General features: G+C 34.4%; 1 protein-coding gene across 1 annotated transcript in view; it reads right to left on the bottom strand.

Annotated features, from left to right (window-relative positions):
- LOC148953507 (succinate--CoA ligase [ADP/GDP-forming] subunit alpha, mitochondrial-like) overlaps nucleotides 1-19537 on the bottom strand; it is a 60924-nt gene that overhangs the window by 34610 nt on the left and 6777 nt on the right. The window contains exon 3 of the mRNA XM_089087717.1: nucleotides 11082-11303. Within this exon, the coding sequence (XP_088943843.1) occupies nucleotides 11082-11303 (222 nt within the window). The remainder of the gene's footprint in view (nucleotides 1-11081; nucleotides 11304-19537) is intronic.

The raw sequence follows: 19537 nt of genomic DNA, 5'->3' as shown, positions 1-19537 counted from the left end.
TTTTAATTATATGGACACGGAAAGAGTCCTAATGATGAAAGTCCTAATGATCCGAAAGAAAGGTCGAATCTTATTCTGAAAGAACACGCCATTTGTCTTATTCGTCACCATTGAGCACCGCTCCCCTCTTTAAAGGATATTTGGGCGAAAATACACGAAAAAGTGTCAGAATAAGATTCAATCTCCCCGAAAAATATCTTAGCTGTATGCTGTTTAACAGTATGATAATGCAAAATTAACATCTTAACAGCACATACAAAAATCCCTTCTTAATTCTAATGAGGATTTCGGAGAAATTCTCCATAGGCGAGTTTTCCACGGGGTAAGTTTTCCATTAGGAACTTTCTACGGCAACTTTCTACTAGGGTTGGGGGTGGGGCTATGTGCTGGAAAACTTTTCCATGGATGAGAGGATTTCCAGTATGATTTTAAAGACAATCAGAAATTAAAGTTTTTTTCAAATGAACGTGCGTTAAGAAAAAGTTTCCTTGGAATCTCGTCCGCACGGAATTTTCCTGGTGGAATTTTCAGCTAGAATGGAATTGCCAGGGAGAAATTTCCCTGGAGGAGGAGGGGGGTAGTTTAAGTAGAAAGAACTTTTCAAGGAAGAATTTTCCATGGAGGAAGAAATTTTCAAGGAGGGGGAGCCGTATTTTCGGGTATTATTTAAAAACGATCCGAAATTAAATGTAAAAAAAAAGTTTTTTCAACTGAAAATAATGAGCAGCATCGAAACCTAAAACGAACAGAAAATAATTATGTATATGAAAAGGGTTGACCCCTCCTCAAGACCTATCTCTTTACGCTAAAGTTTGACTTTTTGTCCAAATTCTTTAAGAACGGCCCCTGGAACATAAAGGATAAATATTTCTTTAAGAATAATAATTCTTTAAGAACGGCTCCTGGAATAATAAGATTTTTTTTTAATTATATAAAAAAAACTTTTGCGTTAAGAGTGAGGTCTTGAGGTGGGGGCAACCCTTTAACATACGTAATAATTTCTGTTCGTTTTAGGCTTTGATGTTGCTCCTTACTTTCAGTTGAAAAAACTTGTTTATTTTTTATTTAGTCACATCAGGGGGGGGGGGGGGGCAGGGCCGTGTCTAGGATTTTTTGTTCGGGGGGATGGGGAGGTTACCAAAGAAATTTAACTTGGCTGTATGAAAACTACCTTGGCTGTATGCTGATTAACAGTATGATAATGCAAAATTAACATCTTAACAGCACATTCATCTGCACATACAAAAATCCCTTCTTTTTTCTAATGAGGATTTCGTCAATTAGTGCAGAGGCTTAAAGCAACTTAGCAACAGCATCTTTAACACAAAAAGGGCAGAAGGCTACTAAATTATACACACAATATAATTCATAGAAACTTAAAAAACATATTAAAACCCTTCTTCCAGACAGATATGCAAGAAGGGGCGAAAATAAATAGTATAAGAATGAGATTTCCCCCTCCCCCCCAAAAAAATATCTTGGCTTTATGCTGATTTACTTTACAATAATGGAGAATAAACGACTTAGAGCTCATTCAGTCCATCTTAAAAGTAACTTGGCAATAGTATCTCCCACAGAAAAAGGTAAAGAATGTTACTAAAATTTTAAACATAGTACATATAAACATAGCACAATTCATGGAAATCAAAAACATATTAACACGCCCCTTCAAGACATATACGCCAGAAGCGATGCAAGGGAAGTTGTTATTTAACATGGGCTCTTTAAAATATCCTAACTTTTCTAATATCAAATAACAATTAAAAGAAAACAAAAAAAGAAATTATAATGGACAATGAATAAAAACTAAGAAACAGATATTAGAGATATTAGACTTAATAAACAAATGAAACCAATAATGAACTTATAATGTACCAAAAATGGAACTAATACTCAACTGAAACTAAAAACGAACAGAAATTGTTCAATATACGAAATGGGAAGACGTCCTCCTTGTACCTCAATTATAGTTTAAAACACCAACAAATATTAAAAGACAGATGTTAAAGTTAAAATAAGCAGATATTAGACATAATGAAAAAGTGAAACAAATAATGAACTTAGAATGTACCAAAAATAAAACTGATATTTAACTCAAACTCAAAACGAACAGAAATTACTAGATATATGAACTAGAAAGTCGTCCCCCTCGTACCCCAATTATAGTTAATAAAAACAGATATTAAAAGACAGGTATTAAAGTTAAAATGAACAGATATTAGACTTAATAAAAAATGAAACCAATAATGAACTTATAATGTACCAAAAATAAAACTGATATTCGAACAAAAATTAATAGATATACGAAATGGGAAGGCACCCCCTTCTACCCCAATTTACAAACAGATATTAAAATACAGATGGTAAAGCTAAAATAAGCAAATATTAGACGTAATAAAAAAAATGAAACCAATCAAACAGTTCGTGGTAACGAACTGTAAGTAAGGAGCGACCTTGCTCAATGGTAACCGAAACTCTAGAAAACGGGTTTTTGATACCAATAGATACATCAGAAGAATTATATTTCAATGCTGATTTCAAATATATAACTTTCATCAAGTGCTACCCATCAAAAGTTACGCGCCTGAGAAAATTTGGCTGATTTTCAAAAAAGGGGGAAAGACCCCCTAAAAGTTATAGAACCTTAATGAAAATCGCACCATCATATTCAGCGTATCAGAGAACCCTACTATAGAGGTATCAAGGTCTTATCTAAAAAAATGTGGAATTTCGCATTGTTTGCCATAAGAAAGATCACGGATGCGTGTTTATTTGTTTTTTTTTGTTTTTTTTTTTGTATTTTTTCCCATGGTTGATCGTATCGACCCAATGGTGGTAGAATATCGTTGGAGGACTAATTGGAACAGAAATTAAAATTTCTAGTGCCCTTTTTAAGTGACAAAAAAAAATGCAGGGCAACTAGGCCCCCTTCTACACTCATTTTTTTTCCAAAGTCATCTGATCAAAATTTTGAGATAGCCATTTTGTTCAGCATGGTTGAAAATATGATAAATATCTCTTTTAGTATGACTTAATCCCCCGAAGTTCCCGGGGGAGGGCTAAAAGTTATGAAGTTTGCCCATTGTTTACATACAGTATTGGTTATTCGGAAGTATACAGACGTTTTCAGGAGGGTTTTTTTCTGGTAGTAAAGGGGGGGGGTCGGGGGTTACGTTGCAGGATCGGCCCATGAAGAAAGTTGGCAGGGAAGAAGGGGAAGTGCCAGGAAGGGGGCGCCGGACTTACCAGGATTATTTTTTGGTTATTGGGACGTATACAGACATTTTCAGGAAGGATTTTTTTTTTCTGGAGGGTGGGGTTGGAGGAGGGGGTTACTTGAGAGAATCTTTCTGTGGAGGTAGTTTCTTTGGCGTAGGGGAAATTTCTATGAAGGGGGCACCGGATTTCCAAGCATTATTTAAAAAAACGATCAGAAATTAAATTAAAAATAAAAAACAAGTTTTTTTCAACTGAAAATAAGAAGCAACATTAGAACTTAAAACGAACAGAAATTATAACGTATATGAGGGGGTTCTCTCCCAAGTCAATACCTCGCTTTTTACGCTACAGTTTTTTTTTAAGTGCTTTCAAAAGAGCTATCTATTCTAACTAAACGGCCTTTGTGATTCAGGGGTTTGTGAATTAAATTGGTTTTTAACTTTTAACGTAAAGAGCGAGGTATTGACTAAGGGGAGAACCCCCTCATATACATAATAACATATACGTAATACAAAAAACACTAAAAAAACAAGCGATACGGCTCAATAGTAATCTAAACTTTTAAAAACGGAATTTTGATGTCAATAAATGTATCAAAAGAATGGGTTTATAATGCTGATTCTAAATATAAAAATTTTATTAAGTTTAGTATTACTCATCAAAGGCTACGAGCCTCAGAAAATTTACCCGATTTTTTAAAGAGGGGGGAAACATCCCCTACAAGTGAAAAAATTTTAATGAAAATCACACCGTCAGATTCAGCGTATCAGAAAACCCTATTACATAGGTTTCAAGCTCATATCTGCTAAAATCTGCAACTTTGTATTTTTTGCTAGAAGAAAAATATACGAATATAGAAGTTAGTTACGTAAGTTAATTTGTAAATTACGTTATAACCAAATTTAGAGACATCCATTTAGAAAAATAAGTGTAAAATTTTTATGAAAATTTTGTTTATTTATTCAATGACGGTGAACCAGAATAAAAGTGGTATTAACTAAAAAAAGATCAGAAATTAAATAAAAAAAAAAAAGTCTTTTATACTGAAAGTAAGGAGTGAACTTAAAACTTAAAACGAACAGAAATTATTCCGTATGTGAAACGGGCTGTCCCCTCCTCAACGCCTCGCTCTTTACGCTGAATTTTTACTTTGTCTCACAACTTTATTTTTTAAAACAATAAAAAACTTTAGCGTAAAGAGCGAAGCCTTGAGGAGGGGACAGCCCCTTTCATATACGGAATAATTTCTGTTCGTTTTAATAATTTCTGTTCGATTTAATAATGAACTAAGAATGTACCAAAAATAAAACTGATATTGAACTCAAACTGAAATTAAACAGAAAAAAGCTAGATATACGAACTGGGAAGTCGTATAAAAAAATTAAACCAATAATGAACTTAGAATGTACCAAAAATAAAACCAAGATTCAACTCAAACTAAAATTAAACAGAAAAAAAAACTAGATATACGGACTGGGAAGTCGTCCCTCCTCCCCCTGTACCCCAATTATAGCGCGAGTATCATTCGCGATTTACTGAGAACAATATATATATATTTTAAGCGAATTCGAGTGAGCGAGGAAAGGGGGTTACTGGGTTTGACCCCCCCCCATAGTTAAGTATGACTCGTTAAAACAGCAACAAAATGCATATTAACAAATTTTGATGCATCTTGGAATGTTTTTTTTTTGGTTCGCTTAAAATATACATTGTTTTCAGTAAATCACGAATGATACTCGCTCTATAATTGGAGTACAAGGGGGTTGACTTCCCAGCTCGTATATCTAGTGGTTTTTGTCCGATTTGCGTTTGAGTTGAATATCAGTTTGTTTTTTGGTACATTCTAGTGTTCATTATTGGTTTAAATTTTTTTATTACGTCTAATATCTGCATATTTTAACTTTAACATCTGTCTTTTAATATCAATTTGCTTTTTGAACTATAATGGGGGTACAAGGGGGAAGCCTTTCCATTTCGTATATCTAATAATTTCTGTTCGTTTTTAGTTTCAGTTGAATATCAGTTCCATTTTTGGTACATTATTGGTTTCATTTTTTTTTATTAAGTCTAATATCTGTTTATTTTAACTTTAATATCGGTCTTTTAACATCTGTTTTGTTTTTTAACTATAATTGGGGTTCAAGGGGGAAGACTTCCTAGTTCATATATCTAGTAATTTCTGTTCGTTATGAGTTTGAGTTGAATATCAGTTTTATTTTTGGTACATTCTAAGTTCATTCTCGGTTTAATTTTTTTTATTACGTCTAATATCTGCTTATTTTAACTTTAACATCTGTTTGTTTTAAGAACTATAATTGGGGTAGAAAGGGGACGCCTTCCCATTTCGTATATCTAATAATTTCTGTTCGTTTTTAGTTTCAGTTGAATATCAGTTCTATTTTTGGTACATTATAAGTTCAATACTGATTTCATTTTTATTAAGTCTAATGTCTGTTTATTTTAACTTTAATATCTGTTTTGTTTTTTAACTGTAATTGGGATACACGAGGGAAGACTTCCTAGTTCATATATCTAGTAATTTCTGTTCGTTTTGAGTTTGAGTTGAATATCAGCTTAATTTTTGGTACATTATAAGTTTATTATTGGTTTTATTTTTTTATTAGTCTAATACGGTATTTATTTCTTATTAACTTTTAGTTCATTGTTCTTATATATATATATATATATATATATATATATATATATATATATATATATATATATATATATATATATATATATATATATATATATATATATATATATATATATATATATATATATATATATATATATATATATATATATATATATATATATATATATATATATATATATATATATATATATATATATATATATATACATATACATATATATATATATATATATATATATATATATATATATATATATATATATATATATATATATATATATATATATATATATATATATATATATTTGATCTGCTCAAGGTATAGCTTTGAGCTTCACTTTTGTTTAAAATTAAAAAAAAAAAGTTTTTTTTAACAGAAAATAAGAAGCGACATTAAAACTTAAAACGAACAGAAATTATTCTGTATATGAAAGAGGCTGCTCCCTCCTCAACGCCTCGCTCTTTACGCTACAGTTTTTATTGTTTTAAAAAGTAGACTTGTGACAAAGAGTGAAACACGCATGGATCCGTGATCTGTCTTCTGGCAAAAATGGCAAAATTCCACATTTTTGCAGATAGGAGCTTGAAAGTTCTACAGCATGCTTCTCTGGCACGCTGAATACGATGGCAGGATTTTCATTAAGATTCCTTGAATTTTAGGGGGTGTCTCCCCCATGTTTCAAAATTCAGGCAAATTTTCTCAGGCTCATAGCTCGATGGGTTATACTAAAATTGAGGAATCTTATATATTTGGAATCAGCATAATAAGCTGATTCTTTTGGTAATCTATTGATTTTAATATTCCGTTTTTTCGAGTTTCGGGTACTATTGAGCTAAGTCGTTCCTTACTGAAAAACTTGTTTTTTTTGTTTGTTTTTTTTTAATTTGATCTCTGTTCGTTTTTACGTCATTCCTGTAAAAATAAATTCATTTGTGTTTTTTTGTGGGTTTTGCTATGTTTATGTTCTTCTTTTGGAAATACATACGTACATACATACATATAAAAAAAATAAAAAAAAGAGAAAGAAATAGGTTTGTTTTAGGTTTAATTTACAAACACATAATGTTTTTTTTTTTTATAAGTTTAACTTAGAAAGAACCCCCTGAATGGAACTTAAGCGTATATTGGCCTGATGGAATTATATTGGTAGTAAAAAATATAATACGCATTGATTTCGAGAGCTTTTGTTAATCTATTTGTTTTTCAATGTCATAATGATAAAGAGAAATCGCTTAAAATATCTATTGCTTTCAGTCAATCGCGAATAATACTCAAGCTATAATCAGGGATCTTGGGGGACGACTTCCCAGTTCATATATCTAGTAAGATATATTGCATATATAGTTGAACTTCCCCTTCAAAACTTCCTGAAATCTTCATCTTAATATTCTTAGAGTTAGTAGTAGTTGCAATAGAAGTATAAGTCGTGGTAGTAATAGTAGTGGTATCGGTAGAAGCATGAACATATTGCATTTTGGTCGATTGATATTCCCCTTTAAGCACACCCTGAAAGTTCCAACTTAATTCATTAATCCATTCCTGATATAATCCCTTTTGATAATCAGTACAAGGTTCTTTGATTTAGTTCAAATTTCCCCTCTATATTCTTTCGAATTTTCACCTTCAAACGCTTAGCATTTATAATACTAGCATCATAGAAGCAGTGCTAGTAGTAGCAGCAGTAGTAGTGTTGAGTTAGTGGCAGTAGCAACAGTAGTAGCAGCAGTATTAATAGTATAGTAGTATAAACATGTTGGCTTTTGGCCAGTTGAACATCGCTTTCACGATGCCCGGGAAGTTTTAGTTAGATATGGTAAGCCGTTCCAAAGATATGGCTGATACGCCTTTTTGATAATCTGCATACACATAGTATGTTCTGATTTAGTTCAACTTTCCCCTCAAGATTTCCCCATTTTTGCCCTTCAATATCCTCAGCCTTGGCAGTACTCGCTACAGGAACAGTAGTTGTAGTGGCAGTAGTGGTGGTTGTTGTTGCAGTAGTAGTGTACAAATATTACCTATTGGTCGATCGATCCTCCCCTTTAAGAATTCCCCAAAAGTTCGAACTTGATTCCCTAATCCGTTCCTGAGATACGCCGTTTTGACAATCTGCATGGACATATTGTGTTTTGATTTAGAATAGATTTATTTAATAAAAAGAGCTTTCATAGTTTTGGCGTAGGCCGCGACTAAATAACGCTATTTTTTTCAACATTGGTCACTAAAGTGAAAAAAAAAATCACTAACGATTAAATGCACTAACAAAAAAAGGGACGAAAGAGTTCACGGAACGATTTGTACGGCACCTTGGGGGCTCAAGCTTGATTATTCTTCGGTTATTCACACGTTTTGAACAAGGAGGTGGTAGTAAAGAGCGGTGCTTCTCACATGCGAATAACGAATGTCCAAACTTTAGCATTAGTTAAAATCGGCGCGCACGGAGAGACGGAATTTTCAGCGCCTCGAGAGCGGATTCATAAGACACGTGATTGGCCCGAGTATGATTTTTGTAGCACGTTTCTGCACAGCTTCGATGTCACCACTTAGTCTATTTATCCTCTATATTCTCTCAAACTCTCACCTTTATACTCTTATTATTTATAGTACTAGTATCCTAGTAGTAGTAGTGTATTAGTAATAGTAGTAACAGCAGTAGCAATAGTATTAACATCAGTCGTAATATTAACATGTTGCCTTTTGTGCAGTTGAACATCCCTGTCACAACACCCTAGAAGTTTCAGCTTGATACGGTAAGCCGTTCCAAAGATTTCTGATAGGTCCTTTTGATCATCTGTATGCACAGAGTATATTCTGATTTAGTTCAACTTTCCCCTCAACATTTCCTCCAATTTTTACTTCAATATCCTCAGCCTTGGCAGTACTCACTAAAGAAGCAGTAGTGGCAGTAGTAGTAGTAGAGTGCAAATACCACCTGTTGGTCGATTGATCTTCCCCTTTAAGGATTCTTCGAAATTCCCAAATTAATATCCTATTCCACTCCTGACATATACGCTTTCGGCAATCTCTTTTCACAGAGCGTGTTTTGTTTTAGTTCAAATCTCCCCTCAACATTTCCTCCAATTTTTACTTCAATATCCTCAGTCTTGGCAGCACTCACTAAAGAAGCAGTAGTTGTATTGGCAGTAGTGATAGTAGTACTAGTAGAGTGCAAATATCACCTTTTGGTCGATTGATCTTCCCCTTTAAGGATTCTTCAAAATTTCCAACTTAATACCCCAATCCACTCCTGACTTATACGCTTTCGGCAATCTCTTTGCACATAGCGTGTTTTGGTTTAGTTTAAATTTCCCCTGTATATTCTCTCAACTTTTCACCTTCAGACCCTTAGTCTTAACAATACTAGAATCATAGCAGTAATGATAGTAGCAGCAGTAGTTGTGTTTTACTAGAAGTCGTAGTAATAGTAGTAGCAGCAATATCAATAGCAGTAGTAGTATGCGCATGTCTTTTGGTCAGTTGAACATCTCCTCATGATGTCCTGGAAGTTTCAGCTTGATCCAAAGATATTGCTGATAAGTTTTTTTGACAATCTGTATCCGCAGAGTATGTTTTGATTTAATTCAAGTTTCCCCTGAACACGTCTTAAAATTTTCACCTTCATCCATGGTAGTACTCGCTTCAGAAGCAATAGTTATAGTGGTGGTAGTAGTAGCTGTTTTAGATGTTCCGGAAGTTTCAGCTTGATATGGTAAGCCGTTACAAAGATATTGCTTATACGCTCTTTTGACAATCTGTATACACATACTTGTGACTGGGATCAGGCGTATCCACCTTGTCCGGCAAGGATCTTGGAGACCTGTCTGGACCATGTAGTACGGTCTGCTGCCAGCTGCTTTGCAAGTAGGGGCCATTGGGTTGTCCATCTGTGGCCGAACATTATGAACCCCTCAATAGGTTCAAGATCTGCTTTAACCAAATTCCACCAGTTTTTCCGCTGTAAACGCACAGTATGTTTTGATTTAGTTCAACTTTCCCCTCAACACTTTCTCAAATTTTCACTTCAATACCCTCAGCCTGAGGGTATTCTGAAGCGAGTAGTACTCGCTTCAGAAGTGGTAGTTGAAGCGGTAGTAGTAGCGTACAAATATTGTCTTTTTAGTCAATTGATCATCTCCCTTATCATTTCATGGAAGTTCTAAATTAATACACTCTGTCATTCTGGAGTTACCTTTATTAGTAGCATGTGCATGTTGCCCTTTGGTAAGTTGAACATCCCCGTCATGATGCCCTGGAAGTTTCATCTTGATACGGTAAGCCGTTCCAAAAATACTGCTGGTACGTCCTTTTGATGATTCATATTCACATAGTATGTTCTGATTTTGTTCAACTTTTCTTCTACCTTTTCCTCAGATGTTCATTTCAATATCCTCAGCATCGGTAGTACTCGCTACAGAAGCACTATTTTTACTCGTAGTAGTAGTAGGAGTTGTAGTAGCAGTAGTAGTAGTAGTGTGCAAACATTGCCTTTTTGGTTAATTGATCATCTCTCCTATCATTTCCTCAAAATTTCAAATTAATATACTCAGTAATTCCTAAGTTTTGCCCTTTTGACAACCTGCATAAACATAACGTGTTTTGACTTAGTTTAACACTCCCTCAACACTCTCTGAAAATCTCATCTGAGCGCCCTTTGTCTCTTTAGAAAGGATAGGTCGAAAATGCCCACCGTTCTCAATAGCATATACTACATTTAAACAATGGACGAATTGCCTAACTTAAAGGCTTTGTCTTGAGGGCTGTGGGGGGAAGGGGGTGACATCCACAAAAACATAATTACAGGATCTTTCACTATGCTGAACATATTGACTATCTCATAATTATGATTGCATTTGTTTGGGAAAATTATTGGCGTGGGGGAGGGGGACGGGCTGGTTGCCCTCCAATCATTTTTAATCTTAAAAAGGGCACTTAAGCTTTAAATTCCTAATCAAATGACTTCCTTTCGAAGTTTCTACAACAACTCCTTCTATAAAAAGGACCTTGGCCAAAAAAAACACAAAATAAATAATACTTTGTGCCCCCTTCGCTCTTTACTTAGGCAGTGCTACTGCGCTGCCTATGATTTGTAGTATGATGTCTTTTGCTTGATTTGACAAACATGCCCCACGCCTATCTTGTGTAGAAGCCTACTCCACCCCATCCTCAAATAACCTCATGGTTTATTGAATCGAGGAGCCATACTTGTTCTGGGGCAATGATTCCTGGGCAGTTTGGTCCAACCAGTCGAGATTTGTTCTGTCTAACAAGCCTATGCTTTACTTTGACCATATCATGCTGGGGAATGCCCTCTGTGATACAAACAATCAATGGGATTTCAGCGTCCATGGCTTCCATTATTGCGCTTGCTGCACCGGGAGGTGGCACATAAATTACTGAGGCATCTGGCTGCACAGCATCCTTTGCCTGTAAAAAGAAGAACATAAAACTGACTCGGCATGCATGTTTAAAATAAAATTCGACAAAGTATCTTTTATCTAGAAGAACACGCAGGGACACCTAGATTTTGAAAAATATCTTCTTTTACACTTTCATTAAAATTAAAAAAAATAAAAATTACCCCCCCCCCCCGCACACACACACATTTTTAATATATCTTCATCGTGTATATATAATCATTTTGTAAAAGGTTGAAGATGCACAACTTTTTTTTTTCATCTTCGTGAAAAAAAAAAAAATCTTTGTCCCCCTTTCATGGACTCAGCACCAATGAGAAGACGACATGCCAGTGCATATGTCAAAGGGGAAACTGAGAGCTCAACCTAGCCAAAAACTAGGAATACGTTTACCCTACTTTCTGCCAGTTGGCTCAAGTATTACTTTTGCGGTAAAGTTGGCAATAAACAAAGGTACATTATTCCTTATAAGTTTCTTGTTTGCTTAGGAGTATTTTACAGAACTATGCTCATAAAACTACAATGAAAAGTCTCCCATAAAATTTAAGTAAATGTGAACCACAAACATGAATGCTGGCAAGCAAAAATTAGTTTTGTGGCAAGAGAAAAAAAAAATTGTGCCATCTGAAAAAAACATACCATGTCAGAAGTTTTATCTGAGGAGAAACTGGGAGTTTAGACTAGCCTAAAAAAAAAATTGATTATAGATCAGTGACCCCAATTCACGAAAATGTAGGGGGGGGGGGGTCGAGAACTTTTTTTTTACTTTTTTATGAAGATAAAAAAATTGTTTCAAAATCTGACCCCACCCCCCAATCTCCAACCTCAATCGAAATCCCTAAATATAGATTGTCTTCTGTTGGCTGCTCTAATACTGTTCAGTCTAATTTAGTGCTAAACGAAGATTCAGGATTCCCTACCACTTTCTTGTTTACTTAGCAAAGTCGAAACAAAACCACACAAATAAAACTAGAGGGAAACATTTACCATAAAATTTAAAGAGGACGAGGATCAAAACATGACTGCTGGCAAGCAAAATTTAGTTTTTCCTTACAAGAGAAACGTAAATAATATTGATGCTATATTAGTTGTAGAAATCCAAATGAAAAATCAGGCCAAAATATTGACGACCCCCATTTTTCCTCCACTCATTCGGGGGCTAGAATTTTCAAGATTTGGAAGCTAGATTGGAACTTTGAAAATTTTCTTGTGAGACAGATTTGTGTAAGTGTAAGTAATGAAAGACTCAAGATCTTTGCGAGAGCTACAAATGATTTTTGCGCTGCTTTAAGCATTCAACATGGAGGTTAGACTTTGTTTTATAATATTTAAGGATAAAAAAAAAACAAAAAAAAAACATTAATATCCAGACGCTAGCAATAAAACCTGCTCAGAACCCTTCCCAGAGAGAGAAAAACTTTGGAAAAATATGATGAAATGTAAAAAAATTTAGAGATTAAAAGAACATATTTTGAAGTATCAGATGTCACCAGTGATGTCGAAAACCCTTATAACTCACCATAAAATTTAACTGCCCACAGCTATAGTAGCCATGCCTATACTGGATTTCATCCTACATCTATTAACACAACAAAACTGTTTTTTTGTTGGTACTGTAACTTGACTACTTGGCCATTCAAGTCTTGAGCCTTACTAAAATACTGTTAAAGGAGGCACAGTCTGAAGTCTTCAGACTTCTGTGGAATCTGTTATAAGTTATAACCGACTCCAACTCAAGATATTTTCAATATACCGACTTCAACTCAGACTCCGTCTCCATTCAGCCAAAATGTACTAAAACTCTGACTCTGAATCCACAGCCATGTTTTAAAGATTCATTTAGCTTGTTTTTATAAACAAAACCCGACTCCGACTCCAGAAAATCTCAATATACCGACTCCAACTCCGATTTCACTCAGCACAAATTTACTGCACGACTCCGATTCCACAGCCTTGGCATTAATATTAAATCCATTTCTCAAATCGTGGCAGGGTCTTATCCCTCCTCTCTTTCTCTCTCTCTCTTCTTGTATGTCCTTTTGTCGCATGCAGTTTTTCCGGAACTCAGACCCCTTACAGTTCAAGAATTCAAACGTGTAGGGCTTTTTCTTTTAACCTCAACTAAAGTCTGACCATATAATAAGTTTATAAAAACAGAAATTATAAAAAAAAATTAAAATGTACAAAATTCAGATTTTTGGCTTAAAAATACAGTAGACAATCGTCTTTAACAGATGCGAAATCAAGATCTGTAAAAAAATAAAAAATCTATCTATGGTGCTATTTTACAGTTTGCTTAAAATAAATAAGCAGAATCAATCAATAAAATTTTGCGAACTTTTTGCCTTTTTAGCTGATTTTTCGCCCAAGTTTCTTCCGTTTCAATTTGACGCCTGCAATTACCAAAACTGAACAAATTTTCATAGAAATCTAGGTTCCGAATTTTTCCTAAGTATTAAAGATATATAAGGTTGCGTAAATTTCCACTTAACAAATTTAATCAATCATGTTCATTTTAACTATCCTTGGTACCCTAATTTACAGATAGTAATAAAAAACAACTACACTACTATGATTGTTTGTGACACTATTATGATTGTTACAACTACTATGATTGTCTCAATGAAGTTGGAGTTACTCAGCTAGTAAACAACTTTATATCTGATGCAACACTACAGCGTTGTTTATAGTAAAGAACCATAAAGCTTCAATGTTTTATTATTTATTCATTTTTTTTTCCAGACGTACTTCACATGGAAGGGCTCATTCGATTAGGAATCAGAAGTTCTAGCGCCCTTTCAAGAGTCAAACGTGATCGGGGGGCAACTAGCCCCCCTCCCCTCACCCCTTCTTTTCCCCAAATGCATCAAATCAAAGTTTTGAGACAGTTATTTTGTTAAAAGCAGCCCAAAGATGAAATAACTATGCATCCAGGGTTGAAAAAACCCCCAACAGCCCTGGGACAAGGGTTGTAAGTTATTCAAGTTGCCCATTGTTAACACGTAAGGTTTTTTATGAAAAGAGTGGTCGCATAAACATTGGAGAACTCCTATAATCGGAGTACTTTTTCAAGTTAAAAGGATTAAATTTGATATTATTTTGGACTTGATATTATTTGCCATTGCGTAATTTGCTGCAAGTCTAGATTTCTACATGCTGATTATAGCAGCCATTATGGCGGTCACTCAAGCTCTCACTCAAGTTCTCCACTCTAGAAAGCCAAGACAGGCGGTCACTCAAGTTCGATGAAGGAATTAAACGGCTTCGGACGTCAGTGGATAAAATATTTGCAGAGCAGAAATGTTTTTCGGTCTCAATAATTGCCTTTCAAAACGGAGTTAGGCAAATATCAGCAGAAAATATGAATCTACGAGATGAATCTAAAAAGCTTCGAAATGATCTAGAGCAGGAAAAATTGCGGAATAACGATTTGGAAAGTAACCTTTTGGACATCAAAGTGAGAGAAAGGAAATTGAATTTGATTGTTCATGGTCTGCCTGCTGAAAAGCATAATCAATCAGTGACTAACAACGTAAAGTCTCTTCTTTCTGACAAATTGCAAGTTACCACGGACATTGCTCTTACCAAGTTATCGCATTACGAGAAATAGCAGTTCAAACATCACTAGTAGGAAAACTAGTGTTCGACCGACCCCTGTTTTTATATCGTTAAACACCAATCATAGCATTCAGGCGATTCTCAGTGAGGTGAAGAAGTTGAAGGGTAGTGAAATTCGTGCTTGCACTGATCTCCCACCAAAGCTAAATTTTCTACGGAACGAGCTATTGTCTAAGGGAAAGGACATGCGTGAATCGGGTTCGGTTCATCTTACGCGTATTAAACAAAAAGGGAGCAAATTATGGCTCGAGTGTAAAAAGTCTCCGTCTTTACAGTGGGTTAAGATTGACTAGTTAGGGTGATTAATAATGATATTCCTTTGGTGAGATAATTTTTATTACTTTACTTTATGTAATATTTCTCTGTTCATAGGATCCTATTTTTTCTTGTGGGTTTTTTGTCCCTCTGTAGCTTGTTATGAGTTCATTTTCTATCTTTTTTTGTGTGTTTTTCTATTTATATGAAGTAATTGAGTGCAATATTTTTTTTTGTATTCGCATTTCATCTTACATTGAATATATTTCATTTCCTTCTCTTGTTTCTATTTATTTTCAAGCAGTTTCTTTTTCTCTCATTATTATTTTCGAGTTCTCGCTGGTTCAGTTGTTTTTGCTACCTTAACACTCAGACGGTGTGCATTTTGCAAAATTGTTTGCTGGTCCTGATCATAATTCTGATTTTTTACATTGGATGATAGTTGTATTGGGGATAGACTGAGAGACTTAGAGTCTAACTCTTTTGATTTCTCCATATTCAAGAGCCAAGATAAATTTGTTGGAAATGAGATAAATGATGGTGGGTTAATTCGTTTTCTAAAATGTAAATATAAATTACCATCCGAAGTTTCTGATCTTCCCAGTACCGATGTTGGGAGAACAGGATTTTTAAATTCTAGATTTTTTTTAGTTCTCAGGATGGTCTTGTCGATGTAATTCATAAACTATCTTGTCATGTCATTGGATTCAGTGAGACTTTTCTTACAGACTCGACTCCTCATGTTATTTTTCCTGGATATCAATTTACTTTTAAAACCCGATTGACAAGGCGCCAAGGTGGTTTAGCAGTATTAGTAATAGAAGGTATTTCTTTTCGACGCCTTGCAAATCTGGAAGGTTCTCATGAGGTTCTTCAAAATGCTTTTTGAAGTAATGACACTGAAATTAGTCTTGAAAAAAAAAAATAGTTTCTTGCAAAGTATACCGACCGCCTTCTTCTCCAGTCAAGTCTTTCCTCTCTAAACTCCATGATTTTTGCATCAAACTCATTTTCAAAATAAAGATGTTATCCATTCGAGAGATGTCAATATTGATCTTCTAGATGTTTCAAATGAATCTTCTGTTGACTTATTGTCTTCTTGCTTTTCTACCTATCTGTTTCCTACTTGCCTGATACCTACAAGAATTTCACCTAGTTCTGCTTCTCTCATTGATAATATCTTTACATCTTTACCAATTCAAGCAAATTTTGCTGTTTTAAGTGATGTATCAGATCATTTTCTGCTGGTTTCAGATTTGGCTTTTATTTATAAAAATATCGTAGGTAAGTAAGGAACGTCAGGTACGGTTAATAAATATAATAACATTAAAGCACCTGAATGAAATCCTCGGTCTGTTGGATTGGCATGATGTTATATCCACGGAGGATACAGATATGGCAACTGATATTTTTCTAAGAAAATGTAATTGCTTAGTTGCCCAATTGTTACGAATAAAATTTGCAGCGAAAAATTTCCTACAAGGCCATGGAATTTTAATATAGGAAAAAAATCATTTATGCAAAAAGCAGTTAAAGAATCCAACTGATTATAATATTAAAAATTTTCAAAAATAAATTAACCACACTGATACGATTGTCAAAACATAGGTATTATAATGAGTCTTTTGAAGAAGCTCAGAATTCTCTTTGTAAAACGTGGTCTTTAATTAATTTTTTTTTATAAAAACGAAAGAAATTCTAAGTTTCCTGAAGTTATTAGTTTGGAGGATGACTTGACTACTAATAAGTTGGAGAATATGTCTGATATTTTGAATACTTGTTTTGCTAATATAGGAGAGAAAATTGTTTCATCAGTAATGAACCAGTTTGGTTCACGCAGTAATAAACATTTTTCTTGACACCTTCAATCCCCTGAAAGTAATTCAATTTTTCTTGGGCCTATTTCTCAGTCTGAAATAGTAAAAATAGTGTATGATCTAAATCCAGGTAATTCAGCGGGAATATACGGGTCTAGTTCTATAACTGTTAAAGAAATACTGACTACAGTAATTTTACCATTACAGCATATAATTAATCTTTCATTCAAAACTGGAGTTTTCCCATCTGCTTTTAAAGAAGCAAAGATAATTCCACTTCACAAAGGCGACTCTCCTGAAAACCCATCAAATTACCGCCCTATTTCAATTTTGTCAGCTTTATCTAAAATATTTGAGAAGCCAATTTATAAAAGTTTTATGATTTTCTTAAATCGTCTAATTTTTTCACAAATTCGCAATTTGGTTTTAGGTCTGGACACAATACTGAACACGCTATCCTTGCTCTGGTCCAATATATTCATGAATGCTTAGATAAAGGTGAAATTCCAGCAACAGTATATTCAAATTTTGAAAAAGCATTCGATACAATATTCCATTGTATCTTTTTTTTGTAAACTAGAAAATTGTGGAGTGCGCGGACCGACATTGCATCTAGTTAAATCTTATCTTGATAAGAGAAAGCAACAAATAGATGGAGGCAATTTCCTCTCTCTGCCTGTTCCTCAGTCTTCGAAGGATGGGTCCTAGCTCCTCTGCTTTTTCTAATTTATATAAATGATCTTCACCACGCTGTGGCAATCCAGTATCTCAACACACACTTTGCTGATGATACGGCAGTTTCACTTTCTGAGAGGAATGACGAGGAGTTGGAGACAAAACTAGATACTGCATTTTCTGATGTTCTTGATTGGTGTTCTTCAAATTTTATTGCTTTGACCTTATCAAAAACTAATTTCATAATTTACGGCAGAAAGTCAAATATTTGCCTTCGTATTACCCGAGTTACTTCTTTAAAGTCCTATCTATTATCAACATCTCGGACGGAAATGATAAAGTACCTTGGACTCGTGATTGACGAGAACTTATCTTTTAAAATACACATCCAGAATCTACGCTTAAAGATTTCAAGGTATGTTGGTTTAATGCGAAGGTTGAAACACTATTTCCCCTACTCTGCTTTACAAAGCATTTATTTTGCTCTGATTCAGACTAATATTAATTTTTGTTTTCTAGTATACTTATCTAAATTTAAAAGCTATATAAAACCAATACATATTTTACAAAATAAAGCCCTAAGAATCCTGAAACTTTTTATTACATCACCTATTGCACTTCCAAATAAGTCTTCTACAGTATCTTTATATACTTATCTAATTATACTTCCCGTTTCTCACCAATTTACTTTTGGAGGAATTCTTTTCAGATTCAATTATGACATTAAGAAATTACCGCTGTATTACTTCAATCAAAGTTTGTTCTCCCAATCACAAGATTTATATAATTACAACACTCGACAAAAAAAAAGAATATCTACATTGACAAGTGTAGTACTGAGAGATCTAAATTCGCTCCGTTTCTGACAAGGATCTTATTGATAAATTTTCTTCTATCCATTTAATAAAAAGGAATCTTAAATTTCATTTAGTTCAAGATTATCTTTAATTTAACGTCTAATTAATAAGATAAAGTTATTTGTATGGTTTGTTGCTCTGGGTGAATGTGGGCCTCTTGGCTACCTTCTAGTTTTAATTTATATTTAATAATACTGAAATCTCTTATATTTTTTTGTGGATCCTGGGCTAGCTGCTACTTTCATATTATTGTTGTGTTATTGTATCTTTGCCGTCGTGTTTATCTTTATATTGTAGTGCTATTTTATATTTGTCTACGCCTAGTTTTTTTAGCTTGTCTGCCTACGGGCCTATGTCAAATATATACATGTATATGTGAATAATAAAATGATTGAACCTAAACTTTCAGAGTAAAGGCCGTAAGACTCCAATGTTTTATTATTTTATTGTCCCAGTGGCCCTTCATGTGGAAGGGGTGGTCGTATAAACTTCAGAGGGGGCTCATTTGATTGGAAGTTCTAGTGCTCTTCTTAAGAGTGAAAAGCAATCAGAGGGCAACTAGCCCCCCCCCTGCCCGTTTTACCCCAAATGCATCTGATAAAAATTTTGCAATAACCATTGTTAAAAATAGTTCTAAGATCAGATACCAAAATCTCCGAAGTCAATACAACCTTCCAGAGCCCAGGGCAGGCGTTGTAAGTTATACCCTGAGGGATAATAGGTTCTTATGGAAGGGTTGCTTGTATAAACTTCAGAAGGGGCTCGTTTGATTGAAAATTGAGAGTTATAGTTCACTTTTTAAGAGTCAAAAGATACCAAGAGGGCAACTAGCCCCCTTCTGCCCTTTTCCCCCCAAATCCAGCTGATAAAAATTTTAAGATAGAACTTTTTTTAAATTAGTTCAAACCTCAAATAACAAAACTCGGGAATTGACACAGACCCCCCCTTCAGAGAGCCTGGGGACAGGTGTTGTGAGTTATGGTCTGGGGGCATATGGTTCTTATGGAAGGGGTGCTCATATA

The sequence above is a fragment of the Artemia sp. Qi Xiang Cuo genome, chromosome 4, assembly GCF_049724085.1.
Source record: "Artemia sp. Qi Xiang Cuo chromosome 4, ASM4972408v1, whole genome shotgun sequence".
NCBI lineage: Eukaryota > Metazoa > Arthropoda > Branchiopoda > Anostraca > Artemiidae > Artemia > Artemia sp. Qi Xiang Cuo.
Note: the sequence above shows the minus strand (reverse complement) of the source record. Positions and strands in the feature narration are given on the sequence as shown.